This window comes from Peromyscus californicus, unplaced genomic scaffold, assembly GCF_007827085.1.
Source record: "Peromyscus californicus insignis strain IS unplaced genomic scaffold, ASM782708v3 Scaffold_11__1_contigs__length_118956290, whole genome shotgun sequence".
Classification (NCBI taxonomy): domain Eukaryota; kingdom Metazoa; phylum Chordata; class Mammalia; order Rodentia; family Cricetidae; genus Peromyscus; species Peromyscus californicus.
In genome coordinates this window covers 61,563,514-61,583,411 of record NW_026294402.1, presented here as the reverse complement: position 1 = coordinate 61,583,411, position 19,898 = coordinate 61,563,514, and the positions used below count along the sequence as shown (strand labels likewise).

General features: G+C 47.9%; 1 protein-coding gene across 1 annotated transcript in view; it reads right to left on the bottom strand.

Annotated features, from left to right (window-relative positions):
- The window catches only part of Ca12 (carbonic anhydrase 12), a 56,762-nt gene extending 46,925 nt beyond the window's left edge, over positions 1-9,837 (bottom strand). Inside the window, exons 1-2 of the mRNA XM_052712925.1 lie at positions 9,248-9,837; positions 5,777-5,797 (exon numbers count right to left, since the gene is read on the bottom strand). Coding sequence (XP_052568885.1) covers positions 5,777-5,797; positions 9,248-9,332 — 106 coding nt within the window. The 5' untranslated portion in view covers positions 9,333-9,837. The remainder of the gene's footprint in view (positions 1-5,776; positions 5,798-9,247) is intronic.
- Positions 9,838-19,898: the final 10,061 nt, after the last annotated feature.

The window sequence follows — 19,898 nt, the reverse complement described above, 5'->3', positions numbered from 1 at the left end:
GACCTATACAAAGGGTTTGCTAAAATGACAGCTGAGCCTACCCCAGCAGAGGTTCTGAGTAGTGGGGTAGGCCTGGGGCAGGGCCAGGAACCTGCATCTCTAACGGTCACGTTGATGCTGATGGTGTTGGCCCACGGACCACGCTTTGAGACACACTGAACTAGCTGCTATCACGCCCAGTTTTCTAGCTAAGGAACTAAAGTACCGAGCACTCAAGCTGCTTTCCTAACACCAGCCAGCCAGAAAGTGGCCTAGTGGATATGTCCAAGATCTGTCAGCTTCTGGAATCTCACTTCCACATCCCAGTTTTCTGCCAAACTACCCACCCAGCCATCACCCCCAACTGTAGGGATGAAGACTGCTGTCTCTGTCCTTTCTAAGGCCTTCTGTAGTCGTTAAGACACAGGAATTTGGGAAGCTGCAGACCAACAGCCTCCAGGACACACTCAAGCCCCAATTCTGCAACCCAGAAAAGATGAGGCCCATTGCGAGTGGGCAGACCACACCACATCCCAACAGACCCTGCATGCCACTGCTTTAATTAGCAGTAACTGGGACTGGAGCCCAGATTTAATAAATGAGAGTGGGTCAGATTGCTGGTCTCAAGGAAATCCTCTGACACAGGGACAAGGTTCAGTTCTCTAATAGGAAAAACATGTCTGGCCTTTTCCAGCTCTCCAAAGAGTACTTAGGGCCTCTTATTCATGCTCAGGATGGCAGCTGTGGGACACTGGAGAAAGACATGCACCCCCTTAATTAAATCCACCTTGTAATTGCATGTGCCCCCCAGCTGCCGTTTTCGGCCCTTCCTCTGGCTTGGACAGGCCTGCTCTTATTACTGCAGTTTGGGGGTGGGACCACATGGGTCTGCATCCCTGCTTTAGTGTAGAAAGGAAAGCTTCATTTCCAGGCTCCTTTCCTGGGTTCCATTTCTGGGTCTTAAAGGCTGAGAAGGGCTTAAAGAGAGCGTGCAGGGCCCCAGGGCACATGTGTTGGCAACGGCTTTGTGTTCCGGCAGAGGCAGGCAGAGGGCAGGTGGAGGCAGGGCCCGAAGGACGTGAAGGACGTGAAGGATGTGAATACGATGTCTGCTGCTATGGAGGATCCCAGCCTGATTTCCAAAGGGAATTCTCTATGTGTGTTCATGTTCATGTGTGTGCAAGATGAGCATGTACACATGTGTGCACATGGATGTAGAAGCTAGAATCAATCTCTATGGTCCATCTTTAGACTCTGTTAAGCTTGTGGTTTTGAGACAAGGTCTCTCGATGGGACCTAGGGTTAAGCGGTCGGGTTAGGCTAGCTGGCCAGTAAGCCCCAGGGATCTGCCTGTCTCTGTCTCCCCAGCGCTTGGATTACAAGACTGTCACCACTCCCAACTCTTATGTGGTTACTAGGGATGGACCTCAGGTCTTCATGTTTATGTGGTAAGCATTTGACTAAGTGGGCCATCTCCCCTGCCCTTCAAAGGAAACTCTTTAGGATGGAGAATCCATTGTGTGTGGGAGGAACGGAGGCATGGAGAAAGGACAGCAGTGTTGGGAATGCATGGCAGTGCCTGGGACACACCAAATCTTCCCCAAGCCAAAGACTGCCCAAGCTATCACTAAACTGAGCAGGAAGACCTGTGTTCTACTGCAGCCCACCATTGCCCCCCAACACAATCGAGCCCCCATTGATCCCAAATCCCACATATCAAGATGGAGAGGCTAGCCTTACAGATGCCCTGTGGGGTGATGACTGGGAGAGACGTGCGCTTTCCAGGGGAGACCTTGGTGTCCACGTTCCCCAACATTATGATGTCTTTAAGGGTCGTTTTACCTGAATCTCTTTCCAAGCTAGCTCAAATCTGTAGACAACCAAACCAACGTCTGATACCAGCGGATGTCAACACCATGACCATTCTCTGCTCTTGGTTCATTATTTCCAACACTGACATTTTTTTTTTGGTTGCTCCATTGCTTCATATTCACTGGATTTGTGTGTGTGTGTGCGTGTGTGTGTGTGTGTGTGTGTGTGTGTGTGTGTGTGTGTATGTGTGTGTGTATGCATGTGTGTGTGCATGCACATACATGTGCCATGGTGCATATAGAGAGACTAGAAGAGAACTTCAGTAGTTGGTTCTCTCATTCCACCATGTGGGTCCCATCTGAGCAAACTCAGATTCTCAGGCTTGGCTGTAGACACCTTTGCCCGCTGAGCCATCTCTCTGGCCCACAATGGGATTTTTGTTGTTTTCTTGATATAAGACTTTCAAAACCCGCCTATCTGAGAAAAAATGACTCTACCAGCTAGCTGGAAATTTTCACTTCTTGCATTGAACCTGATGTACATACAAGCAAGTGTATGTATCATAAACCAACAGCTTGATGAATTTTCATAAACTGAACACAGTACCCATGTCAAGGAACTGAATACACACACCCAGCTACCCCTGATGTCGCTTCCTAGGCACCTCTTCCTCACCACTCCCAAGACACCCCCTCTTATGACTTTCAGCCACAGATCTGCTTTACTGGGCTGGAGTTTGTCCTCTGCTCACATGATACCCTAACTTGCAAGTCAGTCACTCAGCAGTTGAGCAGGTCAAGTACCCAGCTCTACGGGGCTGATGGGCACTGGCTTAAAGTCGGGGTGGGTGGGGGGGGGCAGGCTCTATCCTTTCCTCTCTCATGATTGAGTCTTGGAATTCTAAAGCCAGCCCAGGAACAGATGGGTAGGACTTGGCCCATCTTGGCAGGAAGATGGTCCTGTGTCTGGAGATTCACCGTGAAGTCAACCATGAGACTCAGTGCCAGGGACAGGAGTAGAGTTCTTTTTCCACATAGAAGTTCCATCGTGTGCGGCCATCAGCCCGAAGGCTGGAGCAAGGTGATTCAGTGTAGCCGTGTGTTGGGTTCTAGACCCTAGGAAGCCAAGCACATGGTTGGGCTTGTCCTGTTCACTTCAGCCCTTACTGCTGAGAAACTGCCTCCTTCCGGCACTGATGCTGGGTCTGCTCTCCACCTGTGTGCTTCTGGGCACCGGTGCCAGCTGCCCGCTGCCAGCCTGGACCTGTTGCCTCCTGAGCTATCCTCCTTCTGCCCTCCTGCACTCGTCACCTCTGAGGGATGACTGTGCACACTAATGGAAACCAGGTTTGGGCTGGGTTTGTAGCCCAGTTGGTAAAGTACATGCGCAAAGCCCCACGTTTAATCCCCAGTGCCCTGGAAATTGGGCATGGTAGCACAGGCCTGCAATCCCACCTCTCAGGGCATAGAGGCAGGAGGATCAGAATTCAAAGTCATCCTTGGCTACATAATGAGTTTGGGGGGGGGCCATCCTGGGCTAACAAGAGACCCGGTCTCTAGACAACAAAAACAAAAGCGAAGGCTAGGTTTGCCAATGTTCTTGCCATGTACCATCAGATTTTGCCCTTCGTCCTCATCACGGAGCCACTCTAATTGCACAGTGTGGGAGGCAGAGGGCTATCCTGGGCTAGTGATCAAGAAGAACAGCACTGGGCCAGGCCACTTCCTGGAGCAATGCTGTTGGCCATAAAAGTGATATGACTGCTCCCACCTCGTTCTGCCAGCTGAGGGGCTGTGACAGAGCTGCAGGGAGCCTCGTAGAGACTTGATTTGTGTTTCCACTATGTGTGAGATGCCGGCAGAATCGGTGAGACAAGTTAGCACTGACTCTTGGACTAGAAGGATCTTGGGAATCCTCTGCATAGAGTCCCTCAGTGACACGCATGAGGCCTGGAGTGGGCACTGCTCAGTGGGCAGTGCTCATCTAGATTCTAGAGGCCTTGAGTTAGAGCCTCAGCACACCATAAACAAACAAACAAACAAATCTATCCTTGGGGAATGTTTTTAAAAACTCGGGTTTCTCAGATCCCTTCTTTCCAGAGACCCAGAAACTTGCATTTTCAGAATGAACTCTAGAAGATTCTGATGTAGTTGATGCCAAGATGTAGTCCGAGGAACACTGGTCTAGATAATTCCACCCCCAGGGTTGCAGATGGGGCAAGGGAAGCCCAGAGGGCCCAAATGGCTTACTGAGAATCACAGAATCCAAGTGCCAAGTGCCAAGAATCCATTGTGCTACACACACACACACACACACACACACACACACACACACACACACACACACAGCCTGTATGAGGGACCCTGTAGCCCAACTCTGTCTATTCTTTCTTTGCTGGATTTTCTTTTTTTTTTTTTTTTGGTCTCTTCTCACCCCGCCCTTTTATAAGGTATGTGTGAAGACAGGGAACAGAACAGTTTCCACAAAGGCCCAACACTTTCCTGTCTCCCTTCCATCTGCCCAAATGCCTTCTTCCTAAACCCAGATCTGCTGCCTGCCCTGCCCCACTGCGTGCAGAACAAGTTGGAATTTCCTGGCCTCCTCTCCTCGACCCATCCTTTCTGACCTCCAAACCCATGACTCTCTATAAACCCTTGTCTATGCACTTCCTTCAAATTCCAGCTTGCTCAGCCTCCCCTCTGTCCATGGGATGCTCTTGGCACCTGGGCCAACAGGACTTCTCCACCTTCCCCAGTCCTCCCATTCTCTTAAGGCCTAGATAGAAGTCTGGTTCCTTCGGGAAGTTTCTTAACTTCCCAGCCCTGGATCTCTCCTCTGACAATCAGGGCACTGGACCATTCATTTACAATCTGCTGTTACTATTTATTATGTTCTGCTTTGAATTATGAACTTTTGTAATTCCCAGCTACAGAGCTCAGCATACCCTTCTAATTACCCACCCACCTAGTAACGTTCCTTGCACATAATAAGTACATAAAGGATGTTAGTAATAGTGGAGCTATGCAGTGCTGGGAGTGGGGAGGAGCAGAGTGCCTGGAGACCTGGCCTGGGAGAATGTGCCTTTTGATTCAGTGACTTACCTATGTTTCCTGGGCTACCAGAACATTCCAGGCTGATCTTTGCACATGAAGGTTGGACTTCCCTACAGTAGGATTCTACTCTCATAATCAGTTTCCCTGACTGTCCCCACCCACAGCCATTGCATTTCCTGGCTTTAACGTTAGCAGAACGTCTCTGCTTTCCTCACCCACCAGGGCCAGGGAGGTCACTTCTATGCTGTATCTTGTGCAGTGTCCGTGACTCTGTCCTTATCAAAATATCACCAACTTTTCCTGCACTCGCCAGAGGGCCAACCAAGTGCCTGCCTTCCTGTTCCCGCTCCAGCCGGCAGCAGTGACATTGCTGGTTCACTGCAACATTGTAGCTCCACCAACCATCTTGCAGGTGGGTCAGGCTGTCTAACATGTTCCTGACCCAGCCCCCACAGACACCCTGGACCATATTTAATGTGAATCAAGCCTCCTTCTTCTCTAAGGACAGACCATCATCTCTGCATCCATGGCTTGCTTACAACATGGCCACAAGAAGTTAATTTCAGGTCTACTGACAGCTTAAGTTCTAGGGCCCGAGCCAAACTTTTAGAAAGGAGCTCTTTCTTCTTTGTTTGTTGTAGGAAAGATGTGAGGAGGAAGGGTTCTCTCCGGCCAGGGTCCCTGCCGCTGGAGGTCTGGGAGAAATCCTTACTGGAATTTGAAAGTCTTAATACCGAGTCTTACAGTTCAGGGGCCTAGAGCAGGTTTTCTGCTTGGGGAGAATGCACTCTGCAACTCTCATGAAGAACCATTCTCTAATGATGCCCAGCTTTTCCCAACCACCCCACGCCCCAAATAACCGCTACCAAGTTTCTAGGTTTCTTATTAAATACAGTTCTCTCCTAATCAATATATTTAAAATCTCTACTCACCAACATAGGTCCACTTGGATCCTGTAAAGAACAGAGAAACAAATAAGTACAACACAATGGAGTTTTCAAATGGGGGAGACTGAAAAAGACATCAGTGCCCCCAAATACCAACTTCTCACTCGGAGCCAGAACCACGACTCCCCGGAGCTCAGGATGGGGAGTTTGTGGAGGTGTCTGTGGACTTAGTAGGTGGCATCTGGAATAGATGCCACTCCCAGACATTGTAGGAAAGCCAAACATTATTAAACGAGCAGGGGATTCCTTGTGACTTGAAACCCCAAAGCAATCCAAGTATTCATCCAGTAGAAGTGCTCTCTCCCCGCCTCCCTTCCCTCTTCTAGTAGACACCTTGTGTGGGGGGTGATGGTGGGCTCCTCACAATGGGCCAGACACCCACGTGTTCTATCCACTCCCCTACTAGAAACACTGTTTAGTGTCTTGCTTTTTTCCACTTGACAACATATCCTGGAGAACTCATCACATCAGTACCCGGAGAGCAGAAAACTCCCACAAATGGAAGCTGTGTTTCCTCCAAGGGAGCTGCCATCCTCAGCTGAGTTACGATGCCAGCAGTGGCAGAAACGTGGAGGAGAAATTCTGTCAGGAATAGAACCCAAGCAACCCACCTGCTCCCACTCCGCACCTTTCACACCTCACACGGGTCCTTCATCCTTCCATCCAATGATTTTAAACACTTGTGACAGGACTCTGCCTGTAACATCTGTCATCCAGCCTGCCCACTCTCACCTTCTTCTGGAAGAAGACTGGAACCCCAAGCTGAGTGAGATGTGTCTCCCTGCACACTGGAGGACAATCCAGCTAGGGACAGTACAACTTGTGAGTGCCTCTCTCTCCTGGATCTCTGAGTGTCTGTGGTTGAGAGGAACAGCTGGAAGACTAAGAACTGGCCTCCCCTCTCTCCATAAAACATAGTGTCAAGGCTCTGGCCGCTCACCGTGAGCAGGAATTTCCTACTCAAGCCAATGGTGGTTTCTAAAGGCTAAAAGAGAACTTTGCTTTTTTATTTCTTTCTTTTTAATGTTGATTTCATCTCCTTTCCCCCCATTATTACTATTATTGCTTTGTTTAATGTCTTTGCCTCCATGTTAATTTTGTTTTTAATTTTCCAAGTTAATTGGTAATTTTGATCAAATGAGACATCTGTACATAGTTTAGAGCCAGATGGCTCCACAAGGCTTTTTAACAGCTATCAGCCCCCCCTCCACCCCCCGCAAGTCACTTGCCATTTACTTGCTTCCTAGGACAACCATTTTTGGTTCTTTTAAATAATACTTTAAGTATTTTCTCCATACCTTAGAAAACATGTTTATATTGTCCCCATTTGGGTTTTGTAGACTCAAGCACTATTTATTGACATCCTACCTTGGAAGAGAAGGATTTAGTTTTCACAGGTGAAGTGACCTGTCTTAGACTATGTGCCTACTAAGAGTCTCAGCACATCTTCATTCATGTACCATGTATGTTCTCAGGAATTTCAGGAGCTCCCTAAGGGGGTCAAGCTCCTCCTAGAATAGAACCATTACCTTTCCCAAAAAGGCTGGATTTGGGCAGCTCAGCAGTGCCTGTTGGAACCTGCAAACCCAGCTGGCACTGGGCAGGGAGATGCCCTGAGGAAAGAGGATTTAGCAAAGTCCAGGCCAGGGGTTCAGGGTCCTGCCCTGCCTGCTTTCTGCCTTGGGTGCTAGCAGCTTCCAAGTGCTAATGACTCTGCATCCAAGCAACATGAGCTTGTCCAGCTCTCCGCCTTCAGTTCAGGCAGAGCTCGCTGAAATGGCCCTCGACCACAGTAACAAAGAGCTCCATTCTGTCTCCAGAAGACCTTCAGCTTCACCGTATGCTCCTCCCACCCCTGGGCCAAGGGCTTTTCTTGGGCATTTATTAGTTCCAAACTGTGACAAATTCCAAACCCCCAAGTATCGGGCAGAGCACACTTTGACCCCTTACTCAGCTAACCCTCCAGCCCCAACCTGGGATTAACTGGCCTTCTGTCCACCTCAGTGAGTTTTGTTTGACTTTATCCCCTGAGGCAGACAAGAAACCGGCCCGATGAATAGCAGTATAACAGCTTAGAACCTAGAGGCAGAGAGGACTGGTCAGGGTCAAGCGGAAGTGGAGTGTTACTACAAGCTCCCCCTAAGGCAGTTTGGAGGATGAGGAGGGAAGGGGGGGCCAACAAGGATGGGGAGTAGCTGTCAGAGAAAGGGAGCCCCCAACTTGGGAGAAAAAAGATCAACAGAACAAGCCCTTCTCTCCTCTGCGTAAGGTGTCCAGTACTAAAAAGAGTTCTGGTGAACTTCAGTCTCCACAGAGTTCTTGAGAGTTACCAGTTAGCCAGAGTTAGCAGCTTTCAAAACTGATCCCCATTTTGGGGGACTTCTCCCACCTCCTGCTTCTTCCTGACTGGGGGGGGGGGGGCAGGTGACAGTAGGCAGACCCTGCCAGCCAGGAGATGAAGATTCAGTGGAGGGATAGCTTGTTGCTCACAAGTCCAGCGTTCTCCACAGGCACAGTGACCTCCTCCCAGGAGGAAGGAGCGCAGAGCTCTGAGACCACGGAGCAGGGCTGATGCTCTCCCCCTGCTGCCTAGCCAGAGGGGTCGGGTTTTTCAGCCATTATGGTCACTCTTGGTCCTTTCTATAAGTGTTGCAACCCAGGAATTGTAGAGCCCCAAGTATCTCCACGGTGCGGAGATTGTCACAAGCAGGACCTACTCACCGTCCTCTCCCTAAGAAAAGCAGCTGAGAAAAAGGCAGACTAAAGCTGCGTTCCCGTTCTTGTTCCAGGGGAGTCAATTAACCAGGCTTTGGACGTGAGCCCACAGCTCACAGTCCTCTTCCCACCTCATCCCGACACCCCCTATTCAGCACCCCTGCCCTTTGGAGTTCAGCCCCTTATTACAATTACAAATAGGGGGTGCACGTGCACACACTTGTAGGTTCAGGGTAGTAGAGTCCTCTAGGGGAAAGACAAGGATTAAGGACGGGCTACCTTATCCCTTTGACGTGTGGGTGAAGCCTACTGACTCACTGCCTCTGAGGGTTCTGAAGACCAGCCTGACTCCCCTTTTGGCGCATCGCACCCCTCAGGAAGCCAGTCATTTCTCAGCGCTCTGCAGGTGGTTCCGGAATTCCGGCTAGCAATTTAACAAGCCCCATCTCCAAAGCTAGTGGCACTCAGAAAAAAAAAAAAAAAAAAAAAAAGGCAAACGAGTCACGCCAACCGTGCACAAAGCACCATTTAAAAAGGCAACGTGTCTCCAACCTCAGTAGATCGTGGATCCTAAAGGAAAAGCGGGCATCCTTCCTTGAAAATGTGCTTGATACACAGCTCCTTCCTGCTCCCTCAGTAGTGATTTTATTCTAGCTTGCAAGAGCCTGCCAAGAAATCCTTCTGCTCAGGCACGGCCGAGTGTGCAGGACTTTAAAAAAAAAAAGCAAGCAGAAACTTTACCGTTGAGCGGGGCCGAGCTGGAAGGCTGCTCCTTTAGGATCACCAACAGGAGGGCTACGGCCGCGCGCAGGCTGCGGTGGGGCATCTTTGACCGGGCGAGTAGAGGCTGCCGCTCGCTTTAGGGCTGCGAGGCGCTCGGAGCCGCCTGGGGAGCAACAGCCCAGCCTGGGCGCAGCCTAGGATCACGGCTGCTCCTCCGCAGTGTAGGCTCCTGGCCGCCTCCGGGCTGCTTTTTAAACCGCCACTCTCAATCCCAAGCATGATGTCATCGTGCAAGGGGGCGGGGGCAAAAACGCCCAGCCTACCCGAGGGCTGGAGCCCAGGTCCGAGGTGAGTTGCGGTCCTGACTTAGGTGGCCTTCCGTGGCCCGTGCTGCTGGCGTTCCTCTGGGCCACCTGGGGAGCCAGTTCTCCCAGAGAGCGGTGGGAAGTCAGGGATCCATGCATCACTTCACTGGATGTGGCCGTGGTCTGTCACGGACCTTACTTGAAAGCCCTCCCATAGGATGCTGTTTGAGCCAGGGCCTCCTTCAGGGACTGAATGCTTCTGCTTGGTCTGGACACGGGTTAGCTAAGTAGCTGTGAATTGCACAGCCCATCCAGATTAAGCTCCTTTCAATGAAACCACAAAGAGACTGCAAGTAGGAAAATGGTGTAATGGGATTCACAGCAGCTTTACTCAGCGATTAGAATTTCCCCTAGGAAGAGGCTTGCTCTTCTGCAAATTCGCAGTATCTACCCAGCCTCAGTAGGAAGCTGGGGGAGAAGGTGCCCTCTCTGGAGTAGTAGTGAAAGAAAAGGTCTGGCATCACTACTGAGTGTCTAAAAGCATCGGAGACTGGGCTGGGTGTTGTGTGTCTCAGTCTGGATCAGTGGCCAAGCTGTTTCCAGTGCAGGTTTACCACCTGTTGCTACTTCCGCCCACTTTTCTCCTATCTCTGCCTGCTTTGCAACAAGCACACTTACGCTAGGTGAAAGCATGCGGTTCCGACCTCCTTCGTGTTTAGCCCATGTCCCGCTGAGTCTTACAGAGCTGAGGCCCTATGGTTCCTCCATACTTAACGCCTCCATCTTCTGTGTGTTATTCCCACCCCTGCGATTGTTTCTGCTTCCTGCTTCTTGCTTCCCTGGGTCTTCCATGTGTCTCTGCACCACTCCAGGTGTGAGTCCTGGTTACCTTTCCCTAGTAACCCCGCTCCCTCCCGCCTACACACATGACTCAGTGTATAACCCCCGAGTTTGTAACCTGGCCCATCATGCCCGCTGCTCGGGGCCAAAGCAGCCCTCTCCATCTCTGTCTGTTGATACTCGGCCTGTATAGACTGAAGCTGGACTTGGTGACCAATGAAGCCACTTGTTCACCTAGAACTTGGAGAGGCTGAGCAGCTGGGGAACACCAGGAAGCAGGAGCTGCCTGCGTTTCAAGGGGTGTTACTGTTCTGTCCTTAACAGCTCAGCTATTGTGTGGGTAATAAAGGGCTTGAAATCTCTTCAAGGAAGTTGTTACAATGACAATTTTGTCACAAGCATTTCCAGACCACAATAAGCTTAAGGGTGACCTTTTCTCCACAATAAACAGCCTTGAGGGAGCTCTGGAGCTCTCTCTGGAGCAGTCTAGGCAGTGTCTTTAGAAGCTGAAATGGACTAAGGAACACAAGAGCCAGGGAGACCCCTGCAGGTCAGAGGTACAGATTTTGGGCCTAGGGAAACCATGGCGAGTTCCAGGCAAGCCGGACCACGCCCACACTCCTGACTGTGCCACTCCCACGCCAGGTGTTTTTCAGTATGTCTAAAAATGTTCAGTTCAACTTCTCCTGAAGTGTTCACTTTAACAGAATCCCCAAAGATGGAAACGTGAAAGGAGAGAAAGGTGGATGTAATAAAACACTAAGATCAGCTCATAAACTAGGTTTCACAGAGAGAAAGTTCGTAGTGTTTATTGCGTGTCTCTATCAGAAAGCTGGCTAACTAGTAAGGAAGCTTGGTGTTGTGGGTTATCCCTGAAGTCTTGGCACGTGGGAAGCTGAGGCAGGAGGATCTCTGAGCTACGTGGTGCAACCTTGTGTTAAGGAAAAGGGGGCAGGATAACGTGGGGGACGGTAATGAGGAGGAGATGGCTCAGAGGGTAGAGGTGCTGGGAAAACCTAGTGACCTGAGTTGGTCCTTAGATCCCACAGTGGAAGGAGAAAAGTGACTCCTTTAAGTTGTTCTGTGACCTCCACAACCGCCAAGGCATGGGTGCCTCTTAGTCCCCCACAAAGAATAATAATAAAGTTTTAAAAAGGAAGGGCCAGGGGTGGTGGCGCATGCCTTTAAACCTAGCACTCGTGAAGCAGAGGTAGGCAGAAAAGAAAGAAAGAAAGAAAGAAAGAAAGAAAGAAAGAAAGAAAGAAAGAAAGAAAGAAAGAAGGAAGGAAGGAAGGAAGGAAGGAAGGAAGGAAGGAAGGAAGGAAGGAAGAAAGAAAGAAAGAAAGAAAGAAAGAAAGAAAGAAAGAAAGAAAGAAAGAAAGAAAGAAAGAAAGAAAGAAAGAAGGAAGGAAGGAAAGGGGCAGAGAGAATTGCCATAAGGACTAGAGTGAATTTGATGGGGGAAAATATTTTGAGAGAATCAGAAGTGGGAAAGCAAATTGAAATAGATAGAATGACCAAACTTCAAAAGCAACGTGCTCTAACCAGGTCCCATCCCCAGCTCTGGGTATCTTTTCCCTGTTTGAGGGAACTGTAGCTATACAAGTGAGCAGCTTTGACATCATCAGATGAGGTTGTTGCCTGCCAATGAAAAGCCCATCATTCATTGATTTAGGGTGGGGCTTCTGTGCACAAAATGTGGTAACTAGCCATCAAACAGATCCAGGGAACAGCGCTTGTTTAGTGTTCTATCTGAACAGACCCAAGGGCCAGGCTGGAGAGTGGAAGGCAGAGGGGGTGGAGGAAAGACACCAGTTGGCTGTCTAGAGTCTGGACTGAAAGAGCTTGCCACCCACTTCATGCCAATGTTCCTGTCTGTAAGAGGAGTAAGCCCTGCCCCTGGTTGCCTAACAGAATCCATATATGACTAGAAAGAGGGACAAGCCAGTGAAAACATTTTTGTCCATTCATTCATTCATTCATTCATTCATTCATTCATTCATCCATCCATCTTCCATGTGTCAGGAATGGTGCTAGGCAAGGTCATGTTCTTGGAGGGCACACAAGCAGAAAGCAAATGATCACAGGAATGACAGAGGATTATAATTGGAGCGGCGCAGTGGAAGGTAGGTGTATAACCCAGAAGGCCTCATCCAGCCCTAGGGTGCTGACAGGAGACATCATCAGTGTGAAATCAGATTCCATGACTTCATAAACCCTTTGAAATAACAGCTACTGCCAGGCTCCTCCTTTCCAAGGCAGCAACCATTGGGCATATTTGCCTGTTCTGTAAGCTGTCAGCCTTTCATGTGGAATGGCTAGATATTGAGAGCTCCATTTCTTCTATTCAAGTTATATATAGAAGTCAGAGGAGGAGGAGATGAACCAAGAGTGCAGGTGCCCAAGGAAGTCAGAAGAGGGTGTTGGATGGTCCTGGAGCTGAAGCTGCCCCGTGTGGGTGCTGGGAATGGAACCCAGTCCTCTTTGAGAGCAGTACATGATTTGAACCACTGAACTTTCTCTCCATCCCCAAGAATTTCATTTCGTAAGGTAAGCTCCATACATAGTGTCACTTAGTTGGGAGGATTCATCCTTGTACAAAGCCAAAGAAAGGACTGCATGGAGGGAAACTACCATTTATTGATTGTCTACTGTGACAGTGTGAGGCACTTCATTCCTAAAATCGCCTGTGGGGTAGCATTAGGTTTTAGGAGTCTGAGGCTTGGAGAAGCTCAATCCTTTCTTGACACAGATTCACAAAACTTTTGAATAGGCAAAGACTATAGTCTCGACCCAGATAATTCTATCCCCAAGACCAAGACAGGCTTTTCCATGGCTCCCCTACCAATGCTTCGGATGGGGTTGTTTTATTTTTGGATTCCTCTGAGATGTGGATTCTCTAATTTTCTAGATGTCTTAGTTCTGTATTTACTGATCAGAGATGTACCGATTCCAACAACTGACTCTCAGCAGGCGACATGGCTGTGTCTTCCTCTCCAAGCCCCAGAAAGCAGAGATGGAGATGGAGTGTCCCCTGATCGACACAGCATCTGATGAAAAGTGATAGCAGGAACTGGAGACCTCACTCCGAGCTCACAGTTCCCCAGTAAGTGGGGAGAGAATGAGCCCTTCTACATAGCTCCTTGCTCTATTAATGAGCTGTGCTCCCACCAGGAAAGAGGGGGTGGGGCAGAGGAAGGGACAATCAGAAGAGGGAGGGGCCAGGGAGCAGGGAGGGGAGAAGAAGGAAAAGGCTGAGTCTCCTATAACTGAAGCAATTTCTGTGTCAAAACTTGTGCAGACTCATTGATATGGATGCAAAAAGGCAGAGAGTTTTATTGCTTCGTTCACACCATGCAACAATGGCATGGTTTCATAACCTCTGTGTGAACCGTAGCTACTCTGCTCAGTTTCAGGCAGGATCAATAAGAGGACAGTGTGACCTGGAAGAAACGGCCAAACTCCTGGCTCTGCCAGGAACCAGCCCTGGAACCTTCACAAGCCTCTTGCCCAGGGTCTGCCTCTGTTTTCTGATCTCTTAGCTGGAATAAGAATGTCTAATCCCGTACAGGTTTGAGGCCACATGTGTGGAAGTGCTTTGGAAAAAAATCAAACACTCCTCTCCCTCTCTCTCCCTCTCCCTTTCTCCCTCTCTTCCTCCCTCCCTCTCTCTCTCTCTCTCTCTCTCTCTCTCTCTCTCTCTCTCTCTCTCTCTCTCTCACACACACACACACACACACACACACACACACACGTATTGCTCCTGAGAGTGAGCTTGAAATAAAAGGAAGCTGGTAAACTCTCAGCTTTAATGTTCTAGTCTCAGAATATGAAAACTGGGTTCCAGTGTGGGAATTCTCACCCCATTCCTGCCTCTGGTTACCATGGTGTTGCTTGTAGTCCAATTACTTGTCCACTAAATCCTTCAACTGCTACTCCTGCTGAATGTGGAATGATGGCTGTTAATCAGGGTCTTTATCAAATGCCATGTATAATTAATTTAAAAACTTTAAAGGTTCACAATTCTACATACAGGGCAATGTATCATTTTAAGGGAGGAAACCTTGAGGCAGTATTCCTTACCTCTTTCCAGGTATCTAGAAAACTGTGCTTAGCTGACATGAAGACAGACCGCTTGGGAGATATAATTTAACAGTTGGAGCTCAGGTTTCTTGCAGCCGCCTCTCCCTGCCCTCCTACTGGCTGGACCACTCTCCTCTAACACTGAGAGTCTCAGATACTGTTCTTGGACTCGGGCCAAAGCATGTCTTCTCTTCACAGTGCGGTGACAGCTCACAGTCCAGCCAGCTTGCAAGTGTACCATACAGCAAATAGTCTTAATATCAAACCTGACACCTTCCACTGAGTCGGACAGACAGAAATGCCCAGCGGGGAAGGACTTGCATCTCAACACCACTCACTGTCCTACATGACCTTGAGCAAGCAATCTCCCATCTGAACCCTGGATACAGGGGTGGGGATAGGATGCCTGTAATCCCAGCACTCGGGAGGCTGAGGCAGGAAGAGCATAAACTGGCAGCTAGCCCAGGCTTCACAGATAAACCCGATATCAAAAATTCAAAATGATAACAAGGCCCATAGTAACTATACCCCACAGGGTCTTAGAGAGGAAGTAATGGAATAAACTAGGCATATTTAAATGTAGCAGAGGGGCAAATTTAACACTGCGGAATTGCAGTTCTCTTAAAAGGGCCTTGCCTGTCTGAAGGAGGAAGAGGCCAGCCCTTTTGTTCCATAATTCCAAACTTGGTATGGGCAACCTCACCAACTTCCATGGGCCCTCAGGGATGAATGGGCAATAATTTTCCATATACAGCTTTCCCCACAGTTCTACACATTGGCCCCTCCAAAAATGTAGCTGACGTCATCACAAACCTAGTCTTTCTACTGAAGTAAGATGCCCTCTAAACTGGTAGACTCACAGCCACTGTACCACAGGGAATGTGTGAGGGGGAGTTTGGGACTTGGGAGGTGTTTCTGAACTCAGAGCTGCCACATGCTCTAAGAAAAGGCTGGAAATCTCTACATTTTAGAGTTTTCCTCTTCCATACTAGTTGTCTACAACTTTAGGAGTTTGTAATCCACCCCTCATTTCAGGTGCTTCCAAAGAAAATTGGCAGGCAACCCCCCGGATGCCTGCATGTCCATGTGCATCCATCCTTACTAGGTGGAGATAAGAGGAATATGCATGTGATTTTCCTACTTCTCTTCCAACTGGAGTTGATGGGCTGAGCTGGACCACCTTACTTAGGCACTGAGGCCTAACAGTGCTCAGGGCTGGGAGTCTGGAGCAGCGGTTTATACAGCTGGCTTTTTCACATGGATAGGCAGAGATGAGTACAGTGAGTGTCTCCCTGCACCTATCACATCGAGTTGTCTCTCGGGCCAGCAGTCAGCCATGCCTGCTGTCTAATTTCCTTCCAACCCCCGAGAAAGGCTAAAGATTGAGCTGGACTATTTGTAATAGCCAGAACCTGGAAACAACCTAGATGCCCATCAACTGAAGAATGGATTAAGAAAATGTGGTACATATACACAATGGAGTACTACTCAGCAGAGAAAAACAATGAAAGCATGAAATCTGCAGGCAAATGGATGGAACTAGAAAAAAATCATCCTGAGTGAGGTAACCCAAACCCAGAAGGACAAACATGGTATGTACTCACTCATAAGTGGAGTCTAGATATAAAATAAAGAACAATCAGACTACAACCCACAGAACCATGGAGACTATATATATAGCATGGGGGGACCCTAGGATGACTGTGGCTTATAATAAGTTTTGGTTTTACTCAATTACTGAGCAAGCCTCAATGAAACATTTCACAATTAAGATGGGAATACATACTGTATCAAGCTGATAATAGAAAGGTGGATAAATTGATTAATTTGAAAAAGTGAAAAATGAAAAAAAAACAAAAAAAAAGAAAAATTTGAACTGTTTAAAAAGGAGCCAAACAAACATATTTTGCTGGAGTAAAAAAAGGGGGGGGGGGACTGGGGACTCATCATTCCTCTCCATATTCTATTCTTTCCCTTGTTTTATATATTTTAAATTTTTTATCAGTGGTTTCTGCTGGAGTATCCATTGCAGATAAGCACTGGAGGTCTCCTGTTGCAAATCACCCTCTGGAACGATGGAAGGATCTTTCTACTAGCACTTGAAGGAGACCCGATCTGGTGTTGGTGTAGGCCCAGGGTTCTTTTATGTCTTTCCTCAGGACAATGAAGTTCCTCTTTGGATTCCTGAGCACTGTGTTCACCCTGTGACTGCTGCTGAAACCCAACATGACAGAGATCTATTGGGCCTTAATGAAAAACTCTCCACTTCCGATGCCAATGGGGATTGAGAGCTCAATATGGCCAGCTTTGGCAAGCATTAACATAAGCCTAGGAACTGTAGCCATTCTTTTGGATTCTCCAGAAGAGCTGCCAGCCTAAGTCGTGCTGGGATCAAGAAAAATAGGCCTTGGCACTTCGTATTCCTGGAGTTGTATCCATGCCAGTGGATGTCCACACGCTCCAGAAGAGAATTTGACATTGCTGCTGCTGTTGTTGCTGTTATAGCAGTGGCGGCCACCGCTGCTACTGTTTCTGGGATTACCATTTCATAATTGCTTACTACAGCTAGCACAGTGGAGACCCTGGCAGCAAAAGTAGCTACAACAATTAATTAATCTTTTATTCTATTGGGCATGATAAATTTAATTCAATAGTTATATATATTTCGATTGGCTTTGAAAATTATAAATTTATAAACTCAAGTTCCATTTGCTTTTGGGATACCATCTTATAAGGACTCCAATTTGCAGTAAGGATCGTTTAAGGAAGGGAATGGCTCAGTTGCCTTTAGCCTACTGGCTATGGGTGGGATAGGACCTCTGTTGGTCTTTTCTGTGTCGAACACACAGATTGCAAGCCCTTTGCCACTTTGAGATCTTTGGCAGCAGTTAACTCTGTAACTCACACACGATTGAGCCTGTATGATAATGAGTATTCAGAGACGGGTAATGCCTGGGGGGTGCTCACCAACCTAAGACAGAGTGCCTGTGTGGCCTGGGCAGGCATCTCCATGATGGGTAAGGTGACCTGCTGACTTCCCACATAACCTAAGTCAGAAGCTCATTTTTTAGTAAAAGGGGTACCTGTAGAACCCTGGCCCCCATTTTGGGTAACTATTGCCTTGCTTGCTGACTTTGACCTTGATATCCTCCCTATGCTAATTCCCTGCCGGGTTCCACCCTTCTGAATGCTTAAGGGAAGTTCCTTGTCTGTGTATCCTGCATAATGGGCGTTAACAGCTTAAATGCAAGATTGTAAAACATCAGTAGCGAACTTCTGCCCTCCGGGGTTCTCCCATTGTTCTGTAAGCCTGTATTTAAGACCTCTTCCCTCCTTCAATAAACAGCATTCGGCATAAAAAAAAAAAAAAAAAGATTGAGCTGGTAGTTGGCCAACCCATTTGGTAGGGTGTCACAGTTCTCTCACATGAGACAACTTGATTAGTGAATTAAGAACTCCCAAGGAGAGATGGCATCTCAAGACCACTGAGATGGAGTAACTGCTTTACACCACTCCACTTGAACATTTGAAAATGCTGTGGCAGTAATTAAATAAGACTGAATTACTGGCTGAGCATTATGGCACAAGCCTGTAATCTCCATACTTGGGAGGTAGAGGCAGGAAAACGAGAAGTTCAAGGCCAGTATTGGCTACACAGAGAGTTTGAGACCAATCTGGGCCCCAGGAGATCCTATCTCAAAGACAAACAAATAACTGAATTACTAATGTCTACACTGTTTTTTTTGTTGTTGTTGTTGTTTTTTCGAGACAGGGTTTCTCTGTGTTGCTTTGCGCCTTTCCTGGAACTCACTCTGTAGCCCAGGCTGGCCTCGAACTCACAGAGATCCACCTGCCTCTGCCTCCCGAGTTCTGGGATTAAAGGCGTGCGCCACCACTACCGCCCAGCATGTCTACACTGTTTTTTAACAGTGATGTACAAAACTTGGTTCAGATATTGTACGCCTCTGTCTATTGTCCAGGATTTTGTGAATGGTAGAAATGATGGCAGTTAGAGTTCCTAAAAAATGTTAAAGAGTTATTTATTGTATATACAGTGTTCTGTCTGCATGTTTCTCTGCTCACCAGAAGAGGGCACCAGATCTCACTACAGATGGTTGTGAGCCACCATGTGGTTGCTGGGAACTGAACTCAGGACCTCTGGAAGAGCAGCCAGTGCTCTTAACCTCTGAGCCATTTCTCCAACCCCTAAAAAAATGTTAAAAGAATCAGAAATTTTGAGTCCTACAAACTTGGGCTCTGTCTGCAAATTCTATTTCCTCTGGGGCTGGGATGACTTCAGTCACACTATCTTTATGATAGGGACTGTGCCACTTAATCCCAGTGAAAATGTGTAAAAATTATTTTCCAATACTTAGGAAGAAAGACCACCATAATCCCCAGTTACAAAGTTGATTGACACCCGCAACCAGAGAGTTGCTAGTGGGGGTGCCAGGCATGCTTTGGGAACAAGACTTCCTGGACCCATTTCACCTCTGAAAATCAAACTAAACCAAATTAACACAGCCCAACACAGAAGAAATAAATCAGTTAGACATAGTGAACGATGGAAAACCCAACATAATAGCTTGTTGTTTTCTTGTTGCTGCTTGTGAAATGGGGTCTTGCTATGTAGCCCAGATGAACCTTGAGTGCATCATCTTCCTGTCCTGAGTATTAGGTTACTCATGCGTGTGCACCATTGTTCCAGGATCATAACAATCTTGTGAGACTAGCTGCCCCGAAAAGGAGAGTGGCAGAGAAAGGGAGCAGAGAAGCGTGGTGGAAGGGATTGTCCTCATTTGTAGCAGGTGCAGGGAAATGAAAGGTAATTCCAGAGTCATCCACTGGAGGGGAGTGGTGAGCAACACGGTGATGGGCAAAGTGTCCCCAGAGGACACAGGAAACAAACAGTTCATGTTGAACTCCAACAATGAAACATCTCAGCCAAATGAGTTTTAGAAACAAAGCTATTTAGCTGTGATCTTCTAAAGAAAGAAAAAGCTCAATAGTCCCTCCTACCTGTCAGTCCTTCTTCATTTTTCTACATCTTATTCTCTTTATTGTCCATGCTAACAAAAAAAACCTTGCCTGATAACCTTGGAGCAAATACATCATCTCACATGTATTACAGCATCACAAGAACTAACTGGGGGACTGGAGACATGGTTCAGCAGTTAAGAGCATTTATTGCTCTTGCAAAGTACCCAGTTTGATTCCCCGCAACCACATGACTGCTCATAACTGCCTATAACTCCAGCTACAGGGGATCTGTCTTAGGGTTTCTATTGCTGTGAAGAGACACCATGACCAGGGCAGCTCTTATAAAGGAAAACATTTAATTGAGGTGGCGACTTACAGTTCAGAGGTTCAGTCCATTATCATCATGGCAGAGAACTTGGTGGTGTGCAGGCAGACATGGTGCTGGCTACATCTTGATCAGA